The following is a 22,074-nucleotide window of genomic DNA, read 5'->3' as shown; positions in this document are numbered from 1 at the left end:
GCCATCAATCATGGAAGCAGGTATTTTTCTCAGGGCTCTTGGGGTGAATGTACATCAAGTAAGGACCCCGTCTCGTACAAATAAATATGTGGGTCTTTGAGAGGGATATTTTAAAAGGAACACTGGCTTTAGAATCAAAGGTTCTAAATCCTAATTGAATGAATAATGCATTTATTAAGTACTTACTATATACAAAGCTTTGTATCAAGTTCTGGGGATACAAACAGAAACAGTCCCGCTCTCTAGGGATTCACATTTTAATGAGGGAGACAGGTTTCAGCTGCAAATCTGATGGAGAGATCCCATGGCCCATAACACACAGCAGCAAGGTAGATGTCAATGACTCTTCCTTAATGTCATCTGCATGGATAAAATCCTATCCATTTCTGATGCTGAACCATCTGATGGTGCCAACGACTTAGCTAGTGGATCACTGAGTGGCTTTTTTACTAGGCTTCACTTCTCTTACCTATAAAGCAAAGGGGGTAGACTGCATGACTTCTGAAGTCCCTCGTTCTATAATCTATAAGGCCAGATGGAAGTATTTGAAGGGTGGACACAGCTAACTCAAGTAAATGACCACCCAACCCAGGCTGACATTTGAGCTGAGTATCCTTCACTGTGGGTGGCAGGGGGAAAGGGCCCTGCTGCCTCTAACATAATTTGAACTAAGCCTCATAGTCTCTGGGTGTACCCAGAACCACCACGCCAAGAGGGGTTTTTTAAAGCTTTTGGCACTTGTGCCCATTTAAGGAGCATAGTTTTATAGGAGGAAATGTGATGATTTTCTTTCTCCCTCCACCCCAAGTTAAACAAGCATCTAAACAGACCTTTCAGATGTCCCCTAATAGCTTTCTAAGTGACCACAGGCCTGGTAACTGTTTCCAATGGGTCTGTATAGCTCACAGTGTGAAGTAAGCACAATTCCAACCATACAGCTGCTTCCAAACAAAACTCTGACTCACTTTGGTGATTTTTTTCCCCCTTAAAGAGCTTAAGAAAAGCAAAACCTATCTACTAATGTATCACAGAGATTGGGTACATTAGCTTTCCCAACACCAACATCTGTTCTCAGAATTCAATAGGCAGTATTTTAGAAAATGGGCTTCATGAAACTCTGCCTGACTCCATCCTAGGGCCATTTTGGATTCAAGAAATGAGTTTTATTTTATTCTCCTAGAGCCACGTAGCATCTATCATCAGGCAAAACTCTTTGGACCCAGCTCACAGATTTATTCAGAAAAAAAGGAGGTTTCTGAAATTGGCATCCTAAATCTATTAAACCCACCCCTTGCTCACTCTAGCCCCCAACCAAAGGGCATCTATTGAATTGAAAGGTCCTGAAAACAACAAAGGTCTGTCTTAAGGTTCACAAGTTGTTCTCCCTTCCCCATCTTCAAATCTTTATTCTAACCCTGACTTTAACTTTTCAGTTAATTTATTTAATTAGGGACTCCATCTCTTCAATGTCCAGAATGCAGATGTCCATACAATCTGCAAAAGGTTGGCACAGCTACGAAGATTTGTATAATAAAAATCCATTACTGTTTTCATCAAAAAAAGACCCCTCTTCTAAATAAAAAAAATAACAATAACTAATAGTTGATTGTAAGGCAAAAATGTCAGAAGTTATTAGTTTCAAGTGGGCAGCAGAAAAAGCTTGGGATACAAAGCCCACAACGTGGACTACAGCAATGTGGTACAGCAGAAGGCATGCAAGATATAAAGTCATTGGCCCAAGATTTGATTCCTCACTTTGCACTTCTTCCCCATACAAATCGAACAAGTCATTACATATCACTGGACCTCCATCCTGTAAAATGAAAGGGTTGAATGAGATGACCTCTGAGGTCCTGCCAGATCTAAGCCTATCAATCAATGGAAGAAGGAAGGAAGGGTCTTGTTGGAGGTCCATGAGGATGGCTATTGCTTGTGAGCAATGAGAGGCTGGTTCACCAAGAAAAAGAAGAGGAGAGAGCCTTGGAGAGAGGACAGGTTGGCAGTCACTGGGGATTTCCTTATAGGACAAGAAGGAGGAAGGAGTGGGCTGCAGGTTTTTATCCCCACAACCACCCAGAAATTGCCCACATGCCCCCTGCCCCACTCCTTTTCTTTGTTTTAGTCAGGGTCTATCACTCCCTTGGAATTCTCCACTCCAAAAGAGAGTCTTCATGGCCTCCTATTTGTTAAGCTTCTGGCCTGAGCTACTTCAAGTGTGACCGCTGGCTGCAGTGGAAAGTTCTCCACAAAACACAGGAACAGCAACAAAACTTGCCTTTTGTCATTGGAAAGGGAAATAATGGTTCTTGGGATCATCCATCTCCCGTTTCTGTACAACTCTAAACTTCACTCACCAAGGCCCTACTAGAAAATATAGCAATGGCCTAGATGGTAGGAGGAGCCTCCAACCAAGCTTTGTCTAGGAATGAATTCCAGCTTGTTTTATGTCCTTTTTCTGTGGCCAAATACATTCTTTTCAATGCTGTGTTCATGACACATCTTGTGGTCATGGATTTAGAGCTGGAGAGGATGCCCAAGGCCATGGAATGCAAGCCCTCAGTTTACAGATGAGGAAAATGAAGTCCAGGAAGGAAGGTTGAGTCATAATCAAACTCACAAGAGAAATAAGTAACAGCAACAAAATTAGAACCCAGATCCTATGACTCCTAAACTAGGACTTTTTTTTTTTTACTTTTGTTCCCTGTGACTATGAATTGTTACAGTAGAAAGAACATTAGCAACAGAGCTAAAGTCAGTCCACAGTCAATGAGCATTTATTAAACACTTACCATGTGCTTATTGGAGGACCTGGGTTCTAATTCCTTCTCTTCCTCTTCTTCCTTGCATAACCCTAGGCAAATCATTTCACTGTTCTCTGCCTTAGTTTCCTCATCTGTCCCGATCTTTGACCTTCCTTCCAGCTCTGCTCTGTGACTTTAGTAAACCTAACATATTTTCCATTTCTGTTATTCTGCTTCTTGCTTAGGTTGGGTTCAAGCTACTGGCACTCCAGACATCTTCTATCATGATTCAGTTTTGCGGCCCGGCCCTTGAGCTCAGGCCTCTATGTGAGCACCCAAAATGAGCAAATAACAAAAACCACCCATTTCTTTCATATTTTAAGATTCTCAACATGCTTTCCTTCTAATAATGCTGAGGCAGCTAAAGCATTGTTATCCCTAATTTACAGATGAGAAAACTGAAGCTCAGAAAAGGAAAGGGCCTAGACAGACAACACAACTAGAATGGGTCAAGGCCGGGAATGTCAACCCAAGTATGTCTTTTTCCAAGTCCAGCTCACTTTCTAGTGCTCCAGGCAGCAAAGTACCCATTTTCCAGATGATAAAACCACATTTGGTTACTTCCTGGGTTGCTCATACCAGCTCCCCATTGAAACTTGAGTGTTCCAAATATTTGTGGAAGTCTAATATTTTCCTTTTTATGGATGTGTAGAATCAGTCTGAACAGGCTAGGAAACTGATTGTTAAGATTGATTGTTGACCACCTCTAGACTAAAGAGAATGATGGACAAAAAGTTGATAATGCAGGTTGAACTTAAAAATGTGTCATGCGTATTTTTTTGTCCTGAAGAACTGGTTATTAAATGTTTGCCAGCAGCACATCTCTGTTCATGGCTCTTACCTGAGCAGTGAGAAAGGAGGAAGCCACATAAAAACCCCAAAGAGAAGGCCGAGGCCCAGACACTCACCCTGACGGCTTCGGACTTCTTATGGAACATCTCTTCCATATTCTTTGCCAGCTTTTTCACCAGCTGGAGGCCATCAATTTCTTCTATTGAAACATCCTTCTCATACTCTTTGTATTTCTGCAAGGAAGGTAAAAGATGCTAAAAGTCAGGGGACAAGAACCTGCCTGGTGTCACTTTAAAATGTTTTAACCTAACAAGCAATCGATCTACTTTTATGAAACTCACTTTAAAACAACATTATTCTTTTTTTCATTGGATTCAACCTGTGATTTCATTAGTGAAGGGGAACTCAAGGTGTGGAAACTTTCTCCACCAATAAAAACCTGATACTGTAAAAAGATCAGTGAGCCCAGACACAGCAGGCCTGGTTCAGAAATGTTCCTCTGACACTGAAGAGGAGGTCACTTAGTGATCTTGGGAAAACGACAATCTCTCTGAGCCTCAGTTTCCTAATCTGTAAAGTGAAAGAGGTAGAGTAAGTAGCCTCTGGGGTTTCTTCCAGCTCTAAATGCAGGATGCTATGATGATGCTAGATCAGCAATTCATCTGTAACATGGAGTCTTACAGAATTGCCTAGAACACTAATGGGTTACATCCCTTACCTAGCCAGTGTGTGTCAAGGTAGAACTTGGCCCCAGTCTTGCTGTCCGAGGCCCATACTCTATCTAGTATGCCACAGTGACCCTCCCTTTTATTTTTAATAGTCAGAAATATTCGTATTACAAACAGGTTAAGTAGGGATATGAAAACTGTTCTGTTACTCTCTGGGCGCAATTCACTGGCATGGGCCCCCATTTATGTTTTTAGTGCATAGCAGGAAAAGACCCTAAAGACATTCAGCCAGTGTCTGCCCTGCCTTCTTTGGGCCAGGAATTAACATTCTTCTCTTCCAAGGTGAACATTCTGAGTTGTTTGACAAGAGACCTCATTTGTTGGCCTGGCACCCAAACCACTCTAGGAGCACTGCCCTAAGATGAGGGGAGAAACCAAAACGAAGAAAGAGTTGGGAAGTTTCAAATGGCAGCATTGGAATTTGCCCATGAAAGGTGACACTTACAAACTTTTCTTCAACAGTTTCAAGACCAAGACAATTAATGAATATTATGCAAAACTTGCCAATGCCAGTAAGTAATGAGGAAAAGCTATCTTCTAATCCTTTCCTAACAGTGAGAGGGTGCAATGAAGGACCTCTTGGGGGGGGGGGGATTTCCCTGTGTGAAAGCTCCCTCTATCAATGCACAGTGGCAGTTCTCTGTAAGTCCAAATCAATAGTCATTTATTAAGAGCTGACTATGCCTTGGCACTATGCTAGGTCTTTGGGAATAAAAAAGAATAGGAAAAGGGACAAAATTGATTGTCTTACAGTATTGCTGGGGGCACCTAGAAGTGAAACAGTTTACTCAAAATCACACAGCCAATATGAGATTTGACTGACTTCAAGACTGGCCCACTGTCAATTATCCCATGCTGCCTCTTACGCCCAATCTCTCTGGTAGGCTTTGCCATATCTCTCTTTAGCATGCATAGATGTGTCCTTCAGGATCTGGTTGGGCCATTTTTCCATTCTAATCCCTATAACAAATCAATTTCAATCTAATTCAATTTCATTTATGAGATACCTACTTTGTTGCAGGCACTATAAAGCAAACAAAGTTTACAGGACTAAAAACTAGCCCCTGCCTTCGAGGAGTTTACAGGTGATTGGGACGAAATTGGACAGGCTGAAGAGCTGGATGAGAATGCAGATCCATTAGAGCACTGCAGCATTTTAATTAATGTTATCTCTTCTTCACTGGAAAATTCTTAATTTCTACCTACACCTTCATCAAAGGGCTTCTACATAAAAACATAGCAACAAACCCAAACAAATCAGAACTTCATCATACCTTTTAGGACTTAGATTCATTGACTCTATTTTAATAGAAAAATGGAATGACATTTTATATTGATAAAATATTTCACCAGGATTATGCATTTCCCTGGGGGAATGACTTCTCAGTTCCACAAATGATCTACGAATGACACTCCAAAGTTATGTGAAAAGAAGTTCAGATGCTGGGTTTGTGAAGACAGCGAAGATAAGGAATCGCCCAGCTTGTTGGCATGAGGCCATTGTCTGCCCTTCTTGAGCTCTACTGAACTGATCACCTCTGTGTGAAAAGTGTTCCCCAATCACGGCTGAATTAGTGCTGTCCTCTGGTGTCTCTGGACCAGAAACAGAAGCTGAGGCTGCTGGCCAGTGGGAATTTCCTCCAAGTTCAAATGTTAGTGAAGCTCTTTGGAGCCTCAGATCCCCAGGGTCCTTGGCTGAGGGTAGGATGGCTAATGGATGAAGGCAGTGCCTAAGTGTCCAAGACTGAATTGCAACAGCACGAAAAATGGTTTGTTTTCTTTTGTTGAGAAGAGAGTCAATAATGAAGACAGTAATGAGATCAATTTAATATCCCTGGTGTTGGTGGAATGAGTCTCTGTCTTTACCAGTCCAGGAACCCAAAATGGTCCGCAGGATTGAGATAAGCATGAATCAAATGAGTTTCAAAATCAGCCTTTAGCTGCAAAAGAAATGGAAGAACTCTATTCTCAACGTGGGTTTATTCTTCCTCACTCTTGTGTTTCTCCTCTGAAAGGCTGTCAATTAATTTAACTCTAATGATACGACAAGACTTCAATTTAACATCTCTGTACTTTTTTCTTTTTTTTTTCAAAATTATTTTCATGTGACTAGAAGAAGCTGAGATTAGTCCCTTGTTCGCCCCAGAACAACTTGTAGCTGGCAAGCTAGCTGATCCCAAGGGAGCGCCTTTGTTGAACCGAGGGAACTAGATCTGGGTGGGAAATGAAGGGGTGTGGGGCCTTCCTCAGGTAGTCACTGATTTCCAAGCCTTCTCAAAGTAAGGCTTCTCCCTCCAACATCATTATCACACACACGTGCGCACACACATGCACACACACTCCTCAGTGTTTCAGTCAGTGCACTTTTCAAATGTGACAAATGGGTATGCTTATTTCTGCCTTTGCTGACCTCAGCAATTGTTCTACAATTTTAAAAAATCCCTCAGATCCTCCATATTATCCTAGCCTCAAGTCAGAATAATGGAGGGCCCTAAATGCAGCCCAGGAGCTATTTGATCCCAGGAATTTGGCCACAAGGAAATTTGAAGAGCAGAGCCAGCCACTCAAGGATATAGGCAAACCAATAATGAGTCCTAAAAAATGAGCATTCCAGAATGTTCCTGGCGGGGTTTGTGGGTCCTGCTGTAACTATACCATTCTGGAGTTCTATTATTCATATTTATCCTGCCTCAGTTCACCTATTTGGAGAGCTTTGGATAAGCAAAACAGGAGCTGGGTTTTTTTTCCAAAAGAGAAAGAAAAAAAGAGAAAAAAAAAAGATTTTCCCAAACTGCAGTCATTCCTCTATTCAATAAATGCCAGTGGTTCCTTCTTACCTCCATGAAGTACAAACTCAACCACATTTAAAGCCCTCACAATGTGACCCTGCTCTAGCTTTCTAGTCTGATTAAGCAGTCCTCTGCTTCAAACCCAATACAGTCTGGCCAGACTGTCCTTTTGCTGGTCCTCACACATCATATTACATCTTCCATCTCCATCACTTGTCCCCTATGCCTGAAATACTCTCCATCCACTCCTCTACCTCAGAGAATCCCAAATTTCCTTTAAAGCTTACCTCAAATACTGTCCTACAGGAAGAAGGCTCCCCTTAATTCCTCCAGAAGCACTGGCCTCCTCCACTTCCACCCCCACTCCCAATGACTTTGTATTTATTTTGTTTCCACATGTGTACATACTGTTTCCTCTCATAAACTGTAAGTCCTTGTTGTTTCATTTTAAACTACATATCCCTAGTGCCTAGTATACAATACCTGGAACATTGCAGACATTGGCAAGATACTTGTTAGTTGATAAACTCATTGAGAAAGGAAACATGATACATTTTAAAAATGCTGGTCCTAGAGTCTGAGTACCTAGGTTCAAAAGTCACCTGTGATGGGTCTTACCTGCATGACGTCAGGTAAGTCACTTTCTCTCCTAGCCTCAGTTTCTTCATCTATAAAATGAGGAGGCTGAAGTAGGTGGCCTCTGAGGTCGCTTCCATCTCCTAACTCTATGAGCTTATGAGTGATAAAAACATGAATGGAAGCTTATTGGGGGTGAGAGAAGTGGGCCCCTAATTTCATCACTGTGGGGAATTTCCTCCTACGTGAAAAAGTCACTAAATTGCACACTAAGAGACATCACTTCTGGGCATATACCCCAAGGACATCAAAATCAGAGGGAAGAACGTATGACAAAGTATGTGTAGCAGAATTCTCCATGGCAGCAAATTGCTAGAATGAAAATGCGTGTGTATGATTTGGGAAATCACTGAACAAGTCATGGAGCATGAGGGAAATGAATATGATTGTACCATAAGAAGGACAATGTATAAAGAATTCAGAGAAACTTAAGATGTCTTGAATGTGCCGATGAAGAAGAAAGTAAACAGAACCAAGGAAATGATTTGTACAAAGATCTCATAACTGTAGGACATTGGAACTCTCATCAATGCAGTGACCAGTTGTGACCAGAGATGAATGACCAAGGAGCATGTCTTCCTACAATTAGTAGACACACTTAAGACAATGGGTATGGAATGAGGTAGATACTGTCAGACATGGTAAGTGGTGTCTTTTGCTTAATATGACTCTACTTATCTGTTACAAGGGAAGGTCATGTGAGGAGGGGTGACAGAAATGTGATTGAGAAATAACAGTTCTGTAATTTTTTATCTATGTTGACAGTATATTTGAGGGGTTTTTTTCCCTCTCTTTTTAATGAAGCTCTTTCCACCAATGAAACTTGATAATTTCTAGCCTTAGAGCATTGCCTGGGTCAATGAGAAGTTACATGACTTGCCCAAGGTCTCAAAGCTTGCATAGGACAGGACTTAAAGTAAGGTTTTCCTGATTCCAAGGCCAGCTTTCAACCACTAGGTCACACTGCCTTTGTCAGATAGGTTATTTCTTAGAATCTTTCCAAGAGATTTTTCATTTTCTCACTATATCATTTATTCACCTACTTTAACCATCTCAACTTTGTCCACCATTCCATCCCAGGTGAAGCCCCCTACTCATTGTGTTAGGATGGAAGACTTCTTTGGGGCCTAGTTGGCAATCTTACATATTGCACTTAGCCCATGGGGTTGCTTTGTCCAAAATGGCAACTTTGTTGGAAAATCCATGATTTTTGTCTAATCAGTAATTTCATACTGTCTCTCCCCCAAACAGCCACCATTTTAGGGAATATAGCCAATGCCTAAGTCTTGAAAACCAAGTAATGGCCCAGTGAGTCTTAAACACTGAAGTAGAGTCAACTAAAGATTTTGAACCTATGGAGTTGCTCCTACTGAATCACTCTCAGGAAAGAACCTTGGTTTCTTTAAAGCCAATCAACCAACAAGCATAAATTAAGTGCCTACTGTGTTTTATGCACTGGGCTAAGCTTTGGGAATACAAAAACAAAAATAAAACAGGCCCTGTCCTCAAGAAGCTTGTATTCTATTTTCCTCGTGGATATATCCCAGAGACTCTGGTTCCCATGTGTGTTTTATAATTCAATATTCCAGGAGCAGGATATGGGGTTAAGGGAAATTGAGATCTATCAGTCTCACCATGTAGGTAAACCAAAGAAGATAAATTTACAATCTTTCCTGAGTTTGTAGAGATTCAGGATAATACAATGGGATTCAATTCAACAAACATTTATCCGTGACACGTCTACATGTGCATCCAGCACCAGGAAAACACTAAAAAATACAAAAACACTTCTTGAGCTCAAGAAACTGCCATTCCACGAGATTCTGATTTCTCTCGGGATTCTCTTTGTTCCAGCCTCTGCCTCTCAGGCTTCCTGCTTTCCTTAGAGACGCTTCAAGGGCTGTCTTCTACAGGAGGTTTGCCCTAGTCCCCCAGCTACTAGTGCCTCCCCCTCTGAGATTACCTTCCACTGACTCTCTGCGTATTTTTGCCCAATGCTCTGCGATCTCCCCTCCCACCCTACCCCGCTCCTCTGCTGCCAGGGCCTGCTCACAGTAAAGCGAGGTTAAGAACAACATTTACTTTCCAGGGCTGTATGAGAGACAAATGAGATTGTATGTATGAAGTGATCAACCCGGTACCTGGCACACAGTCGGCATTTAATAAATGCTTCTTTCTTTTCTTATTCCTTCCTCCAAAGTTTCTCCTTGATGACAAGGGTTTTTTCATGTATATCTGTACATATACATACATATATTTTCTCTGTCTCCCTCTCCCATTCCACTCTCTTGCTGTCTATCTCTCTGTCTCTCTGTCTCTGTCTCTCTCCCTCTCTTTCTGTCTCTCTCTTCTCTCTCTCTGTCTCTTGTCTCTCTCCCTCTCTTTCTGTCTCTCTCTTCTCTCTCTCTGTCTCTTGTCTCTCTCCCCTCTTTCTGTCTCTGTCGCTCTCTGCATCTCTCTCTTTCTTTCTCTCTCTCTGTCTCTCTCTCTCTGTCTCTCTCCTCTCTCTCTCTCTCTCTCTCTCTCTCTCTCTCTCTCTCGTCTCTCAGCCTCTCTCTCTCCATCTCTCTTCTCTCTGTCTCTGTCTCTGTCTCTGTCTCTCTGTTTCTGTGTCTTTCTATCTTTCTGTGTCTCTCTCTGTGTCTCTTCCCCCTCCACTCCCTGGACAGCCATGGAATAAACAGATTTATCCAGAAAATTTAATTTTCTTTCCCAAAATCTATCACCTCAGCAAGACTTACTTCAACATAGGAGGCTAACCAGCAGGGTGCCAGACTCAGCATTTGCATAATGAATATTTGGAAACACCTTTTTCATACAAAACCCCTCTCTCATTCACCCTGACATCAACATCAGCCTTGGCTTTGAAAAAATGGTAAAATTCCTAAACCAGAGAAATTAGAAAAAAATGGCACCATTCCACAGCCTGGCTCCATGGGAGTCCAGTCTAACAAGGACAGGGCTCCTTCAACCTCTGCATGGGCCAAATCCTTTTGGCTGTCCTGTCCTTGCCAAATGAGATCATATTTATAAAGCATCTGAAGGCACAGTGCATGTCACATAGTAGGTGCTTTATAAATGCTTGATACCTCCCCCTGCCCCTCATTGCCAAAAAGGGTCACTAAAATCCAGCCTTGAACCAAGACATTCTTTTATAACATAAATTAAATTATATGACATTTCATTATACTATACAATATTATGTAATATGTTAGAGTACATAATATATTACCTACACATATAATATGTGTGTGGATAGAGGAGAGCGAAGCCATCCTGGAGGAAGAACACAGCATTAAGGGAGTCTGTGCTCAGTGATCTGGTTAGGAAGAGAATTGAATTTTATTTTATTAAGTCAATTCAACAAGTATTTATTAAGTGCCTACTAAGCTCCAGGCATAGCACTTGGGTACAGATGCTGCCTGAAGGGAAAATGAATTCAGCTTCCTAATGCTCTGCTCCCATCCCTTGACAGCCTCAGGCTGCCTGCCCTATGACCAGTTTTGTGGCAAATTCTGCCTTTTCATTTTGCACTGTTTCAAAGGCATTACAAACAGCATTTGCTTAATTTGAAGCATTTCTCCGACTGAGACAAACCCTTTGGAAAATAGTGGAGAGAACAAGAGAGCAAGCCAAAGAGAAAACCAGAATGTGCTTTAAAAAACAGGGCAAAGAGAGCAGAACTTTGCTCCAATTCACTGACTGAAGGCTTCTGGGTGAATGATGGTGAAAGCTACTCTCTCCCTAGGGAAGCATCAGGTGCTAGGGAAACAAACACACCAACTTTGGAATCAGGGCTCAGATCCTGCCTCTGATGCTGCCGGGTGTGACCTTTTGCAAGTCACTTCTCTTCCATCCTCAGTTTCCTCATTTAGCAAATGATAAATGTATCTAATTTAATGATAAATTTATCTAAATAAATTTATTTCAAAGTCTTTTCAATTCTAAATCTACGATCCTATGATTTCCTCTATTCAACTCAACAAACACATAGAAAGCAGTAACTGTGTGCCAGCAGAAAGCTAGGAAAACAAAGATAGAAATTCAACAGTTCCTGCCCTCAAGGAGTTTCCATTCTATGGGAAAAAGACAATGTGTGCACAGATGACTAGAGTCAAAGTATATTCAAAGAAAATTCAAAGTAGGAGGGAGGCAAGAAGGAGTTATCATCTGAGCTGAGCTAGGAATTCCAAGTCCCAGCTTAAGAAGAGCAAGCCTTCAAAGCATGGGGGACAGCCTGGGCAAAAACAGAGAGGGAAGATGGACTGCCTCAATTTCAGCGTGCCAAGAACCTGTTTTATTTCATGAAGAGAAGCACACCAGATTAGCTGGAAGAAAGCAATAACTAATTGTGCCGATGAGGTACAGTCCCAGAGAAGTGGTCAGTCAGAGAGGAACATTTCCTTCCCTAAGTGGCTTTCTTGTTGTCCAAAATCAAACTGTTTACCAGCCTGAGGAAGATCCCATTGCATCAGTTATAAGAACATGCTTGAAAACCCCATTTCAGTCCCTCTAAGGCATCACTGGCATTTGCTAAACAATCCAGGGATGAGCCCAGCCCATTTATCATTTCCTGAAAGGAGACCCAAAAATGCATTACTCCTGTAGTATCACTTTTACCAGATCATTTCCCACAAACACCAGGAAAAGAAAACCACTACTTCACTGTCAGAACATTTAATGTTGTTCATATATTTGAATCCTTCTTCTCCTCACCCCTTTCCATGATACATGAATATCTAGAAATGACCTGCCTAGAAGAGCCCATGGGGAACTGCAGAATCTGCACCAATAAAAATAATTGGGAGCAAAGGTAACGTGTGTAATGGGCAATCTGGGTGGCTGGACCATGGTGGGGGGAGAAGGGCCCATTCCAAGAGAAGCAGGACACAGAAATGAATCATTAGTGACCCAGCTGGGACATTGTGCAAGGAGTCTGCTGACACACTGCCACCAAAATTTCTCTGTGATTTCTTTTCATAGAAAACACAACAATGGTTCTTGTACAATTTTATTAATTGAACTTGTCACAGAGGAAAGTGCCTTGGCTGTGGCATTGGAGGGCCTTAGTTTCAGCCCTAGGTCTTCCATTTAGTGGTTGCATGAAAACAGACACATCAAGTCACATTTCTGGAGCTCAGTTTTTTCATCTTCGAAAACAGGGTTGGATTAAAGGGCTTCTGAGGTCTTTTCCAATGCTTATCCCAGGACTCTGTGATCTTAATTAAGAGACTAAATCAGATATGAACAAATAAATACAAGAAAAGAAAGCCACATTTGGATAGGGATGTCTGTGCACAAACAGATCTGAAGATTTTGAGTGTCTCTTGTATGAGGGTGAGGATGGGGGGCTGCAGAGTATACTTGCTACTGAGAAATAATGAAGTATTTGATACCTTTCCATCACAGACAGCAATAAGGGAGCGCAAACCAGGCACCAGTCAAACAGACAAACAAATACTGAATTCAGAGATCCCGTGCCTCTGATAAATAACCATATACCTCAGCACCAAGAAGAAACTGTAAGGGATGCTGTAAAACATAGCAGAGACACATGTGTGAGTCATTTATATTTATGTAAACATATAAACATATAATATATGTATATATAAATGTGTATGTGTATATATGTACTCATGCATGTATATTTTATGCATATATATGTGTGTGTGTGTGTGTGTGTGTGTGTACAAATACACATACACACAAACACACACTCATCCACACCCCAGTATGCTAGAAAAGGAGGCATGGACAGAATGCAATTATGTCAACACCGTAAGACTAAAAATTGTTCCAAAAGAAAAATAGTATGGATGTTTAGAGATTCCACAAGTTCAAAGTCCTTTAAGAGGAAAGGAAGGAAAGAGATTTTTCTTTTCTCTAGCAATGCCTTTATTTTTGGGTGATTTAGTTTCTATAAGTCTTCCCCGTTAAATCATATCAAATTAGGAAATTGTCATTTCTCGATGTGCTATTGTTCAGTCATTTCAGGCATGTCTGACTCTCTGTGACCCCATTTGGGGTTTCCTTGGCAGAGATACTGGAGTGGTTTGCCATTTCTTTCTCCAGCTCATTTTACAGATGAGGAAACTGAGAAAAACAGGGTTAAGTGACTTGCCCAGGGTCACTGTCTGAACCTGGATTTGAACTCAGGTCTTCCTGACTCCAGGCTTGGCATTCTATCCACAATGCTTTCAAGTAAATATGGTTTCAAGATAATTCTTAGAGACAACAACTAAGCAAAGATAACTCTTCCTTTAAAAAAAATGAAAAGAAAAAGAAAAGAAAAGAAAAGAAAAGAAAAGAAAAGAAAAGAAAAGAAAAGAAAAGAAAAGAAAAGAAAAGAAAAGAAAAGAAAAGAAAAGAATAAAGGCAAACAGAAAACCTGGCTACAGAAAGATGGTTAATAATGGGAAAGCTTCTGTTTCGAGGATCATTTGATTTCCTATAGTGACTCCAATAAAGTGTTTGGGAGCCATAATCCAGTCATAACTCCCATTTATCTTGGGCTCTAAAGTTTATAAAGCTCTCCACCAACAGCAGCCCTCTGTGATAGATGGGACCAGGGTAATGAAGCTGGTCTGACAGAAGCTCGGAGGAAATGGAGGCCCACGGAGGGTAAGGCCTGTCCAAGATCATGTGGCTAGTGCGTGTAGAGGTGGACAGACCTCAGCGCCAAGCGTTCAGGCTTCCAGGCCCGGCACTGTTCCCACTTCCTGAGACTGAAACAAACAACAGCCGCAGCTGCACACAGAACACGTGCACATCTAATTAAGCATCGGCCAAGACTCAGTTATCTCAAACTTGCAGCATCTTCAATTCACCTGAGGAATGAGGACTTCCCTTTGCCCTTGGCTTTTAAAATTCCATCCAGCCGTCAGCTTCCCAAACAGTGACACTGTTTGCAGAAAAACCTACTGGGGATGATGGAAGAAAATAAGAAATGTAGTAAATTTAGTAATTCAATTTAATCCAATAAGCATTTATTATGTGCCTACTATGTGCCAGGCATTTGAGTCACAAAAGCACAAATGAGACAGCTACTCATCTCAAGGAGGTTACAGTCTATGTGGGGGATACAACACAGACACCGTTAGTAAATGAAAAACGTTTGTCAAGTAATGTCAAGGGGTTCCAATACAGAGTGAGAATGAATAACTAGAGTGGGTCAAGAAAGGCCTCTTGGAGGATGAAGTGTCTGAGCTTTGTTTTGAGAAAAGTTAGAAAGATTTGGAAAGATGTAGCCTGCTCAGAATGGCTCCAGAAAGTTGATTGTTAAATCTTCAGTGTGAGCATTTTAATCTCAGTAATTAGCAAATGCAACAAATCAGAGCTTAATTAATTAGTTCATTGATTGTCTACATTTACAAAAGTGGTGGAGATGTTAATGACTCAGATTTAATTTAAAAGCACACCTCGAGGACATGTTTGCTTGTTTCAGGGAGCCAGTTATTAAACATTTGCCACCTCTTTGCAGCACACTGGTGAAGAAGGAGGGAATGCCTGGTGTGGTGACTGGTCTGTGCAAAGCCACGGTGGTGAGAGATGGGATGCTGAAAACAGGAGATCAGCCATTAGGCCAGTTTGACTAAAACAGAGAATATGTGAAGTTGAATAATTGAAATAAGCATGGAAGGGTGAGTGAGAATGAGGATGGAGAAGGCTTTAAATGTTCGGTTCGATCCATAGATACAGAGATATTAAGTAGCTAGGCCATGCAGGCATTGTATTAAGTGCCAGAGATAGAAATACAAAAATGAGCACCTACCCTCAAAAAGGATGCATTCTAATGGCAAAAAACCAAATACATTCACAGGTAAATAAAGACAGAGGACTGCACCTGGGATTCCATTGGAACAAGGAGCATCCAATGAGGAAGTTTCTATACCAAGGTGCCTCTGCTCTCATTTAGAGGCTCAGAGGGATGCCTGGCACACTGAGAGTTCCAAGACTTCTCCCAGGTCACAGAGCCAGCATGTTTCAGAGGTAGGCTTTTCGACATTGGAGCCAGGTCGCTGTCCATTGTGCTTTGCCACCTCTCTTCACAGATGAGTAAATATTGGGTACATACAAAGTTGTTTCAGAGGTGGTAGTTTCAGGGAATCAGGATTTTTGAAGGAAATGGTCCTTGGACCAAGTTTCAATGGGAGAGAAGGATTTCCAGAGGTGTGGGGGAGAAGAAAAAGCCTTCAGGGACTGGGGAGAGACACTGGGGCCACATAAGCTGGAGCATAAAGTGCAAAGAAGGGATGGGCTAATGTGTAATTAAACCAGAAAGATGGCTGAAGTGCAATTGGCAAGGGCTCCGAGTGCCAAAGAAGCAAAGTTGGTTTTGGATGCTAGAGGCAAAGGGAGTCACTAGAGACGGCAGAGAAGCTGGGGACATGTTCACATCTGTGTTTTAGGACCATTAATTTTCCAGCAGTGTGGAGGATGGGTTGGAGTCGGGAATACTAAAAGCTGGGACACCTGCTCAAATTATTGCAACAGTGTAGGCCAGAGGTGATGAGTACCTGGGTCCTAGAGATGTTATGGAAGGAGAACTGACAGGATTTGGTAATTGCCTGGAGATCAGAGTATTCAGAGATTGGAACAAACACACAAGCAGCAACCCCAGAAGTGGATGAAAAGCAGGCATTTTCCATATCCACAAGGAATGTAAAGAGCAAACAGGTTTTAAAAATAGGTTTTGAACATGACAAATGTGGATTAAACACCACTAGAACCACCTGCCCGGAGAGGTGAATAATAATAAAAGAAGCATGGGGCAGTGAGGTGGTGCAGTGGATAGGGCACCGGCCCGGAAATCAGCAGGACCTGAGTTCAAATCCGGCCTCAGACCAAACACTTGACACTTACTAGCTGTGTGACCCTGGGCAAGTCACTTAACCCCAATTGCCTAAAAAAAACCCAAACAAACAAAAATAGTAATAAAAGAAGCAACTAAAATGACAGACGGAATTTGCTTTTAGAAAACTTAAGAGCTGCCTGGTCAGAGGATAAGCTAATGATTCTTCAGGGGGCCATCCAAGCCATCTCTGCTCCCTGCCTTGATAAGCAGGAGCCTAAGGAAGACATTAGGCTACATCGAGTGTCCTCAGCTGGATTCGGTCTGCCAATACCTTTCCAGTCCCTTTGGGGTTGCAGTCCCTTTCAAATCACCGGTGACAACACTGGAAAGAAGCCTGGCTAATTTCCGTTAGAAGTGGTCCCTGCCAGGAATGGTCACTGAACTTCATGAGGCCCAGACATGGTGCCCCATGGTGGCTATCTGTCCTCACTTGGTCTTGTAGTCTTGGTGCCTATTTCCATCCCATAAAGTCCAGGGGACTAATGAAGCTAATAAATGCCAGGTATTGACAGCTACAGAGAGAGCAGGTGGTTGGAGAATAAAACATCCCAATCCCTTTTTTTCCCATACAAAGGAAACTTCATCATGGAAGCAGGTGACTGAGCTATCTCCCATGGTACTCAGATTTACAAACGATGTCTCAGTATGTCTATTTAACAGAATCCAAGGGACCCAAGAAGCAAGAATAGCCGAAGTTCCTGGGATCCTAGTCTGTTTGTCTAGAACAAAGACATTGGACGCATGGCTGGGTTGTCTCTGAAGCCCTAGGGACAGCTGGAGTCACACACAACATCTCCAGTCTGACCTCTGTGCTTTTGTTAGAAAGAAGACAGTCCCTAGCCTAGGATTTTCTCTATTAAATTCAATAAGCACATAGAAAGCATTTACAATGTGCAAGTCCTGAGCCGGAAGCTGGGAAAACAAAGAAAAGTTAAACAGTCTCTACCCTCAAAGTTTATATTCTATTGAGGGACAGATAGAACATTGGGCTTGGGGTCAGGAAGTCATGGGTTCAAATACCACCTTTAACACAGTAGGTACTAGCTGTGTGACTCTGGGTGGGTCATTTAATTTCTCAGACCCTAAATTCCCTCATCTGTAAAATGGGGTTAATAATAGCACCTACTTCATAGGGGTATGAGTTTCAAATAAGATTGTGTATAGAAAGCTTTTTAGTGGGCCATAAAGCACTTCATAATACCATTTATAATTTTCAAACATGAAGGATGTGCAATTGTGTCAGTGAGGGGAGCTCTCAGTGTGGAAACCCCCTCCACTTATGCAAATGGCAGTCCATGGATAGCTTCATAGCACAGTACCTGGCCCATTATAGGCACTTCATAAATGTTAATTAGCTGGTGAATTGATTGATTTGTAGGGATGTTGATTGGGTTCCCTGAAGCTCACAATGGTTAAATGACTCATCCAGTGTCACACAGCTAGTAAGTATCAAAGTTAATGGCTTGGGATCCCTTTCTTCTCTCTACTATCCCAGGCTGACAGCTATAATAAAGAGGAATGCTAAACACACACACACACACATGTGTTGTATGTGTGTATACATATATAATACAGCTGATATATCCCAAAGAATGATCCATAGGAAGAAAGAGGAAGGAAACTGGCTTTAAAAGCTGATTGGGAACCATCTGTAATATAGACAATACAAAGTTAACTATAATACATTCCTTTTCAATTCTAATCTCTGCCCACGTAAAATAACTAACGAATAATTGGGATGCAATTTCTATAATAAAAGTCAAGATACACAAAGTTTCAAACACCACATAGCACCGTCAGTCTGATTTATTTCATTGGTCATTTAGGGATCATCTGTCAATGACTTTGCTTGGTGGAGACCTTGGCTGGTCCAGTCTGAGCTATACCACTTATTTGGCTTCATTAGTGTTTTTAATTCCTTATTCATGACAGTTCTGCCAATCAAAATGGAGTCAATACCTGGACCCTCAAGACTGTCCCCAGGATGGCACTGAGGGCACTTGTAGGTATTAGAATGGGTCCTCTCATACTGAGCCAAAAGGATTCCTGGGTTCCACAATAGCAGTAGCAGAAGAAATCCCAAGCCTACAATGAAGGACTCCGGTGGTTGCCTAGTTATAATATACAGATATGCCCACTTTCTTTGTGAGGACACCAAAAACCAGAGGAAGAGGGAAGGGAAGAAGAGACAAGATAAGGGTTCTATCATGGTCAACCTATTCTGCCCATCCCAAAGGTAAGATTCTTTCCTTTGTCAAAACATTCCCTTACAATTTTAAAAGGACAAAGAGGCTCAACTCTCAGAAGGGGTTTCAAATTAAAACTGTCCAGTGGACAATTTCCAAAATACAACTGCTGGCCACTTCTAGTCTCCTTTCCCAAAATCCATTCTCCATATCAGTTCCAGATTGGTGTGCACTATGCAGAAATCTGTCCATGTCATATATACCTCTGCTCAATCTTCCAGAGAGAGAGAAAGAGAGAGAGCGTGCAAGATGGAATTTATTAAGCACCAAATACATATGGGCACTATGCTAAGTGCTGAGTATACAAGTATAAGGAAACAAGACAGACTCTGCCCTCAAGAAACTTGGATTCCAGTGGGGAAAGACAACACATAAAGAGGGAAGTAGAAAGGGAAGGGAGAGGAGGCTGCATTTTGAGATGTCAGCAAATGCACCAGGAGCCTGGCTCCTAGCCAGATGGGAAGAAAGTCACCTAGCAGAGCCTAAGGTGATCCCAGGGACAGAGTCCCAGATTCCTGAGTAGAGGAGGTCAAGTCCCAACTGAGGATGACTCAGTCATTTGCCTGCCATTCAAGACCTTCCACAATTCAACACCACTTGAACATCCTGAACTCTCAGTGCTCTCAACCATATTTCAAGCACTTTCTGAACATGGCAGTACTAAATGTTTAGTGTATAGTGATTTCCAGGGAGGGTGACAACCTCCTGGAGTAATTTGTACTTCAGAAATTTAATAAGTGTGATCATAAGGCAATCTTCCCTTTAAATTAGATTAGGACATTTGGGGAAATCTCATCTGATCAGTGCTGTCAGAAATGCAATAAGATTTTGCAGAATCACAGCCTCTCAGTTTCAAGGTACTTCAGAGGCGTTTGGTCCAACTAGTAGAATCTGGTCTTCTTAAAGATCCTCATGAGGGGAACTCCAATACCTTCCAGGCAGCCCTCCCGCTTTGGAACTGTCCTCCCTCCTAAGAAGTTTTCCCTCTTATCAAGCACAAATCTTTGGAAATTTGAAAGTGTTTCCTTACATCCAGGCTAAACCAATGTCCGTTGTGAAAGCAATCATAGCCTACTTCCTAGGTGTAATGTTGTCAGGTTATTTTCATCACCCATAATTAGTTACATTTGGCATGAAGTAAAAAATTCCTTTTTGTGACGGGTAGCCTAATTTTGGCTCTTTAGAGCCAAATGAATAGCAATTAGTGACTCTATTGTTAATGACTACACCTTCAGAAAAAATAATGGTTTGAGTAGAAGAGAGGGCTTGAAGCAAATGAATTCAGTCCAAGGAATACATTCTCTGTGTACATTCTCCTATACCTTCTCTATGCCTTCTCCCAGCAGGTGAGGCAGGTAGGCAGTACTATAGCACATTGCCCTGTGGACTTGGAATTGGAAAGACTTGAGTTTCACTCTAGCCTCAGATACTTAGTAACCATATGACCCTAGACCAGTCATTTAAGCTCTGTTAGTCTCAGTTTCTTTACCTGTAAGATGATGATGCTAATGGCACCCACCTTCCAGTGTTATTATGAGGAACAAATCAGATGTTTAAACCCCTTGCAAATTAACCTTAAAAGCATAATAGAAATGCCAGCTGTTATTTTTATAACTCCAATTAATGTTCACAGTCACATTTTTGTTAGAAATCAGAATCCTCCTTACAGTGAATGAATGATAGCTAGAGCTCTCTGCAAACAAAAATGTTCAAAAATAAATTCATGATCTCTACCACCTGACATTCAAAAATACCCATCCTTAAACTCTCACTCAGAGCTTTGAAGCCCCAGAGGCAGGTCCGTGTATTTGACTACCCTGGACAGATGTCAGGGGTATTCCCAGAAGAAGCATAAAGATCGAAGGTTCAGCTGTCAGATTTCCCTCTGTTGTTCCAATACATATCTCTGGAGTGAAGGTGATGGCAATGTTGACTGCCCATGTAAGAATGAGCCAGGTCCAGCTGAGTGACATCTGGTAAGTGGCTGACTGTTTCAGAGACACCTCTTGGCAAGAGGCAAGCAGAGGAACAGGAGGTGAGAGGTAAAAAAAAAAACTGCCCAGATGTTTGCTCTACATCAAGGATTCTTAGCCTGAGGATCCTGAAACTCTTTGTTCTGATCACTGTATTTGAATATAATCAGTTTCCTTTGTGTCTCATTTTTTACATATTTCCTTTATATTTTATTTTATGCATTTAACAACATTTTTTTTTCTGAGGAGTCCATAGGTTTCATCAAAGGGGTCTGTGAGATTAAGAGGGTTAAGAACCCTCATTACAGATTTCTGCCATTCACCAGCGAGAAACCACACACTTCATTTGTTATTATTATTATTACTAAAGTTAGACTTGGTGGAATGAATATCATTAAATCTGCGAAAAGTGAAACAGATGTGATCATGCATTGCTAGTAGAACTGAAAACTCAGATTTTTTTTTAAAAGAATAGTCTGGAACAACCCAAAGGAAATTACAAAAATAATTCCATCCTTTATGTTAGAATTTTGCCCCAATAATTCTATTATTGAGATTATATCTAGAGTGGCAAGAAATAAAAAGACCATAAACCACCCAGATGGAGTTGGTATGGAAGACGGAGTGGCCATGGAGTCAGAGGTCATGGGGTTGTATCCTGCCTTCAGCTCTGTGAAGTGTGGAGCAAGTGTCGTTCAGCCCTTGACTGAGGATCATTTGTCCATCTTTAAAGGGACACTTAAGAAAAAGATAATGTCTAGAATTTTTATACCAATTTGAGGCATTGACTTAAAAAACACATTTGTATATGCATATATGTGTGTGTATATGTATATGTACATGTATATACACATGCACGTGCACACATATACATCAACCCATTAAGATCAGTAGGAATTGCATTTTCATCTGATTTGGAAGGCACAAGGGACTGCTGTGGGTGTCATCAAAGTCTGAGGGCCAAGCATTTGTCACTCCTGAAAGGTAAAGTCACTTACCCAGGATTAGACAGCCAATAGGTGTCAGAGACAAGACATTAACTTGGATCATCTTCACTTAGAGAACTGTCTCTCTCATTCACAGCTAGGTGCAAACCAGAGATTGAGTCATTGTAGGAGCAAATGCAGACACCTGCCCACCCCTTCCACATCAGTCTATGCTATTTGACTTGAAGTCAAGTGCCCTTTGAATCTAATGATCTGATCTTTTTTTTTTTACCCTTCAAAAATCAACTAGGTGGAGCAGTGGATAGAGT

General features: G+C 41.6%; 1 protein-coding gene across 4 annotated transcripts in view; it reads right to left on the bottom strand.

Moving 5' to 3' along the window:
- Positions 1-22,074, bottom strand: part of CACNA2D3 (calcium voltage-gated channel auxiliary subunit alpha2delta 3) — a 1,023,339-nt gene that overhangs the window by 810,884 nt on the left and 190,381 nt on the right. For all 4 annotated transcript variants that reach the window (XM_020970614.2, XM_020970616.2, XM_020970615.2 and 1 more), the window contains exon 3: positions 3,710-3,826. In XM_020970614.2, the coding sequence (XP_020826273.1) occupies positions 3,710-3,826 (117 nt within the window). The remainder of the gene's footprint in view (positions 1-3,709; positions 3,827-22,074) is intronic.

Source organism: Phascolarctos cinereus, unplaced genomic scaffold (assembly GCF_003287225.1).
Source record: "Phascolarctos cinereus isolate Bilbo 61053 unplaced genomic scaffold, phaCin_HiC Scaffold_4;HRSCAF=312, whole genome shotgun sequence".
NCBI classification, from domain to species: domain Eukaryota; kingdom Metazoa; phylum Chordata; class Mammalia; order Diprotodontia; family Phascolarctidae; genus Phascolarctos; species Phascolarctos cinereus.
This window is presented reverse-complemented; position numbering and strand designations above follow the sequence as displayed.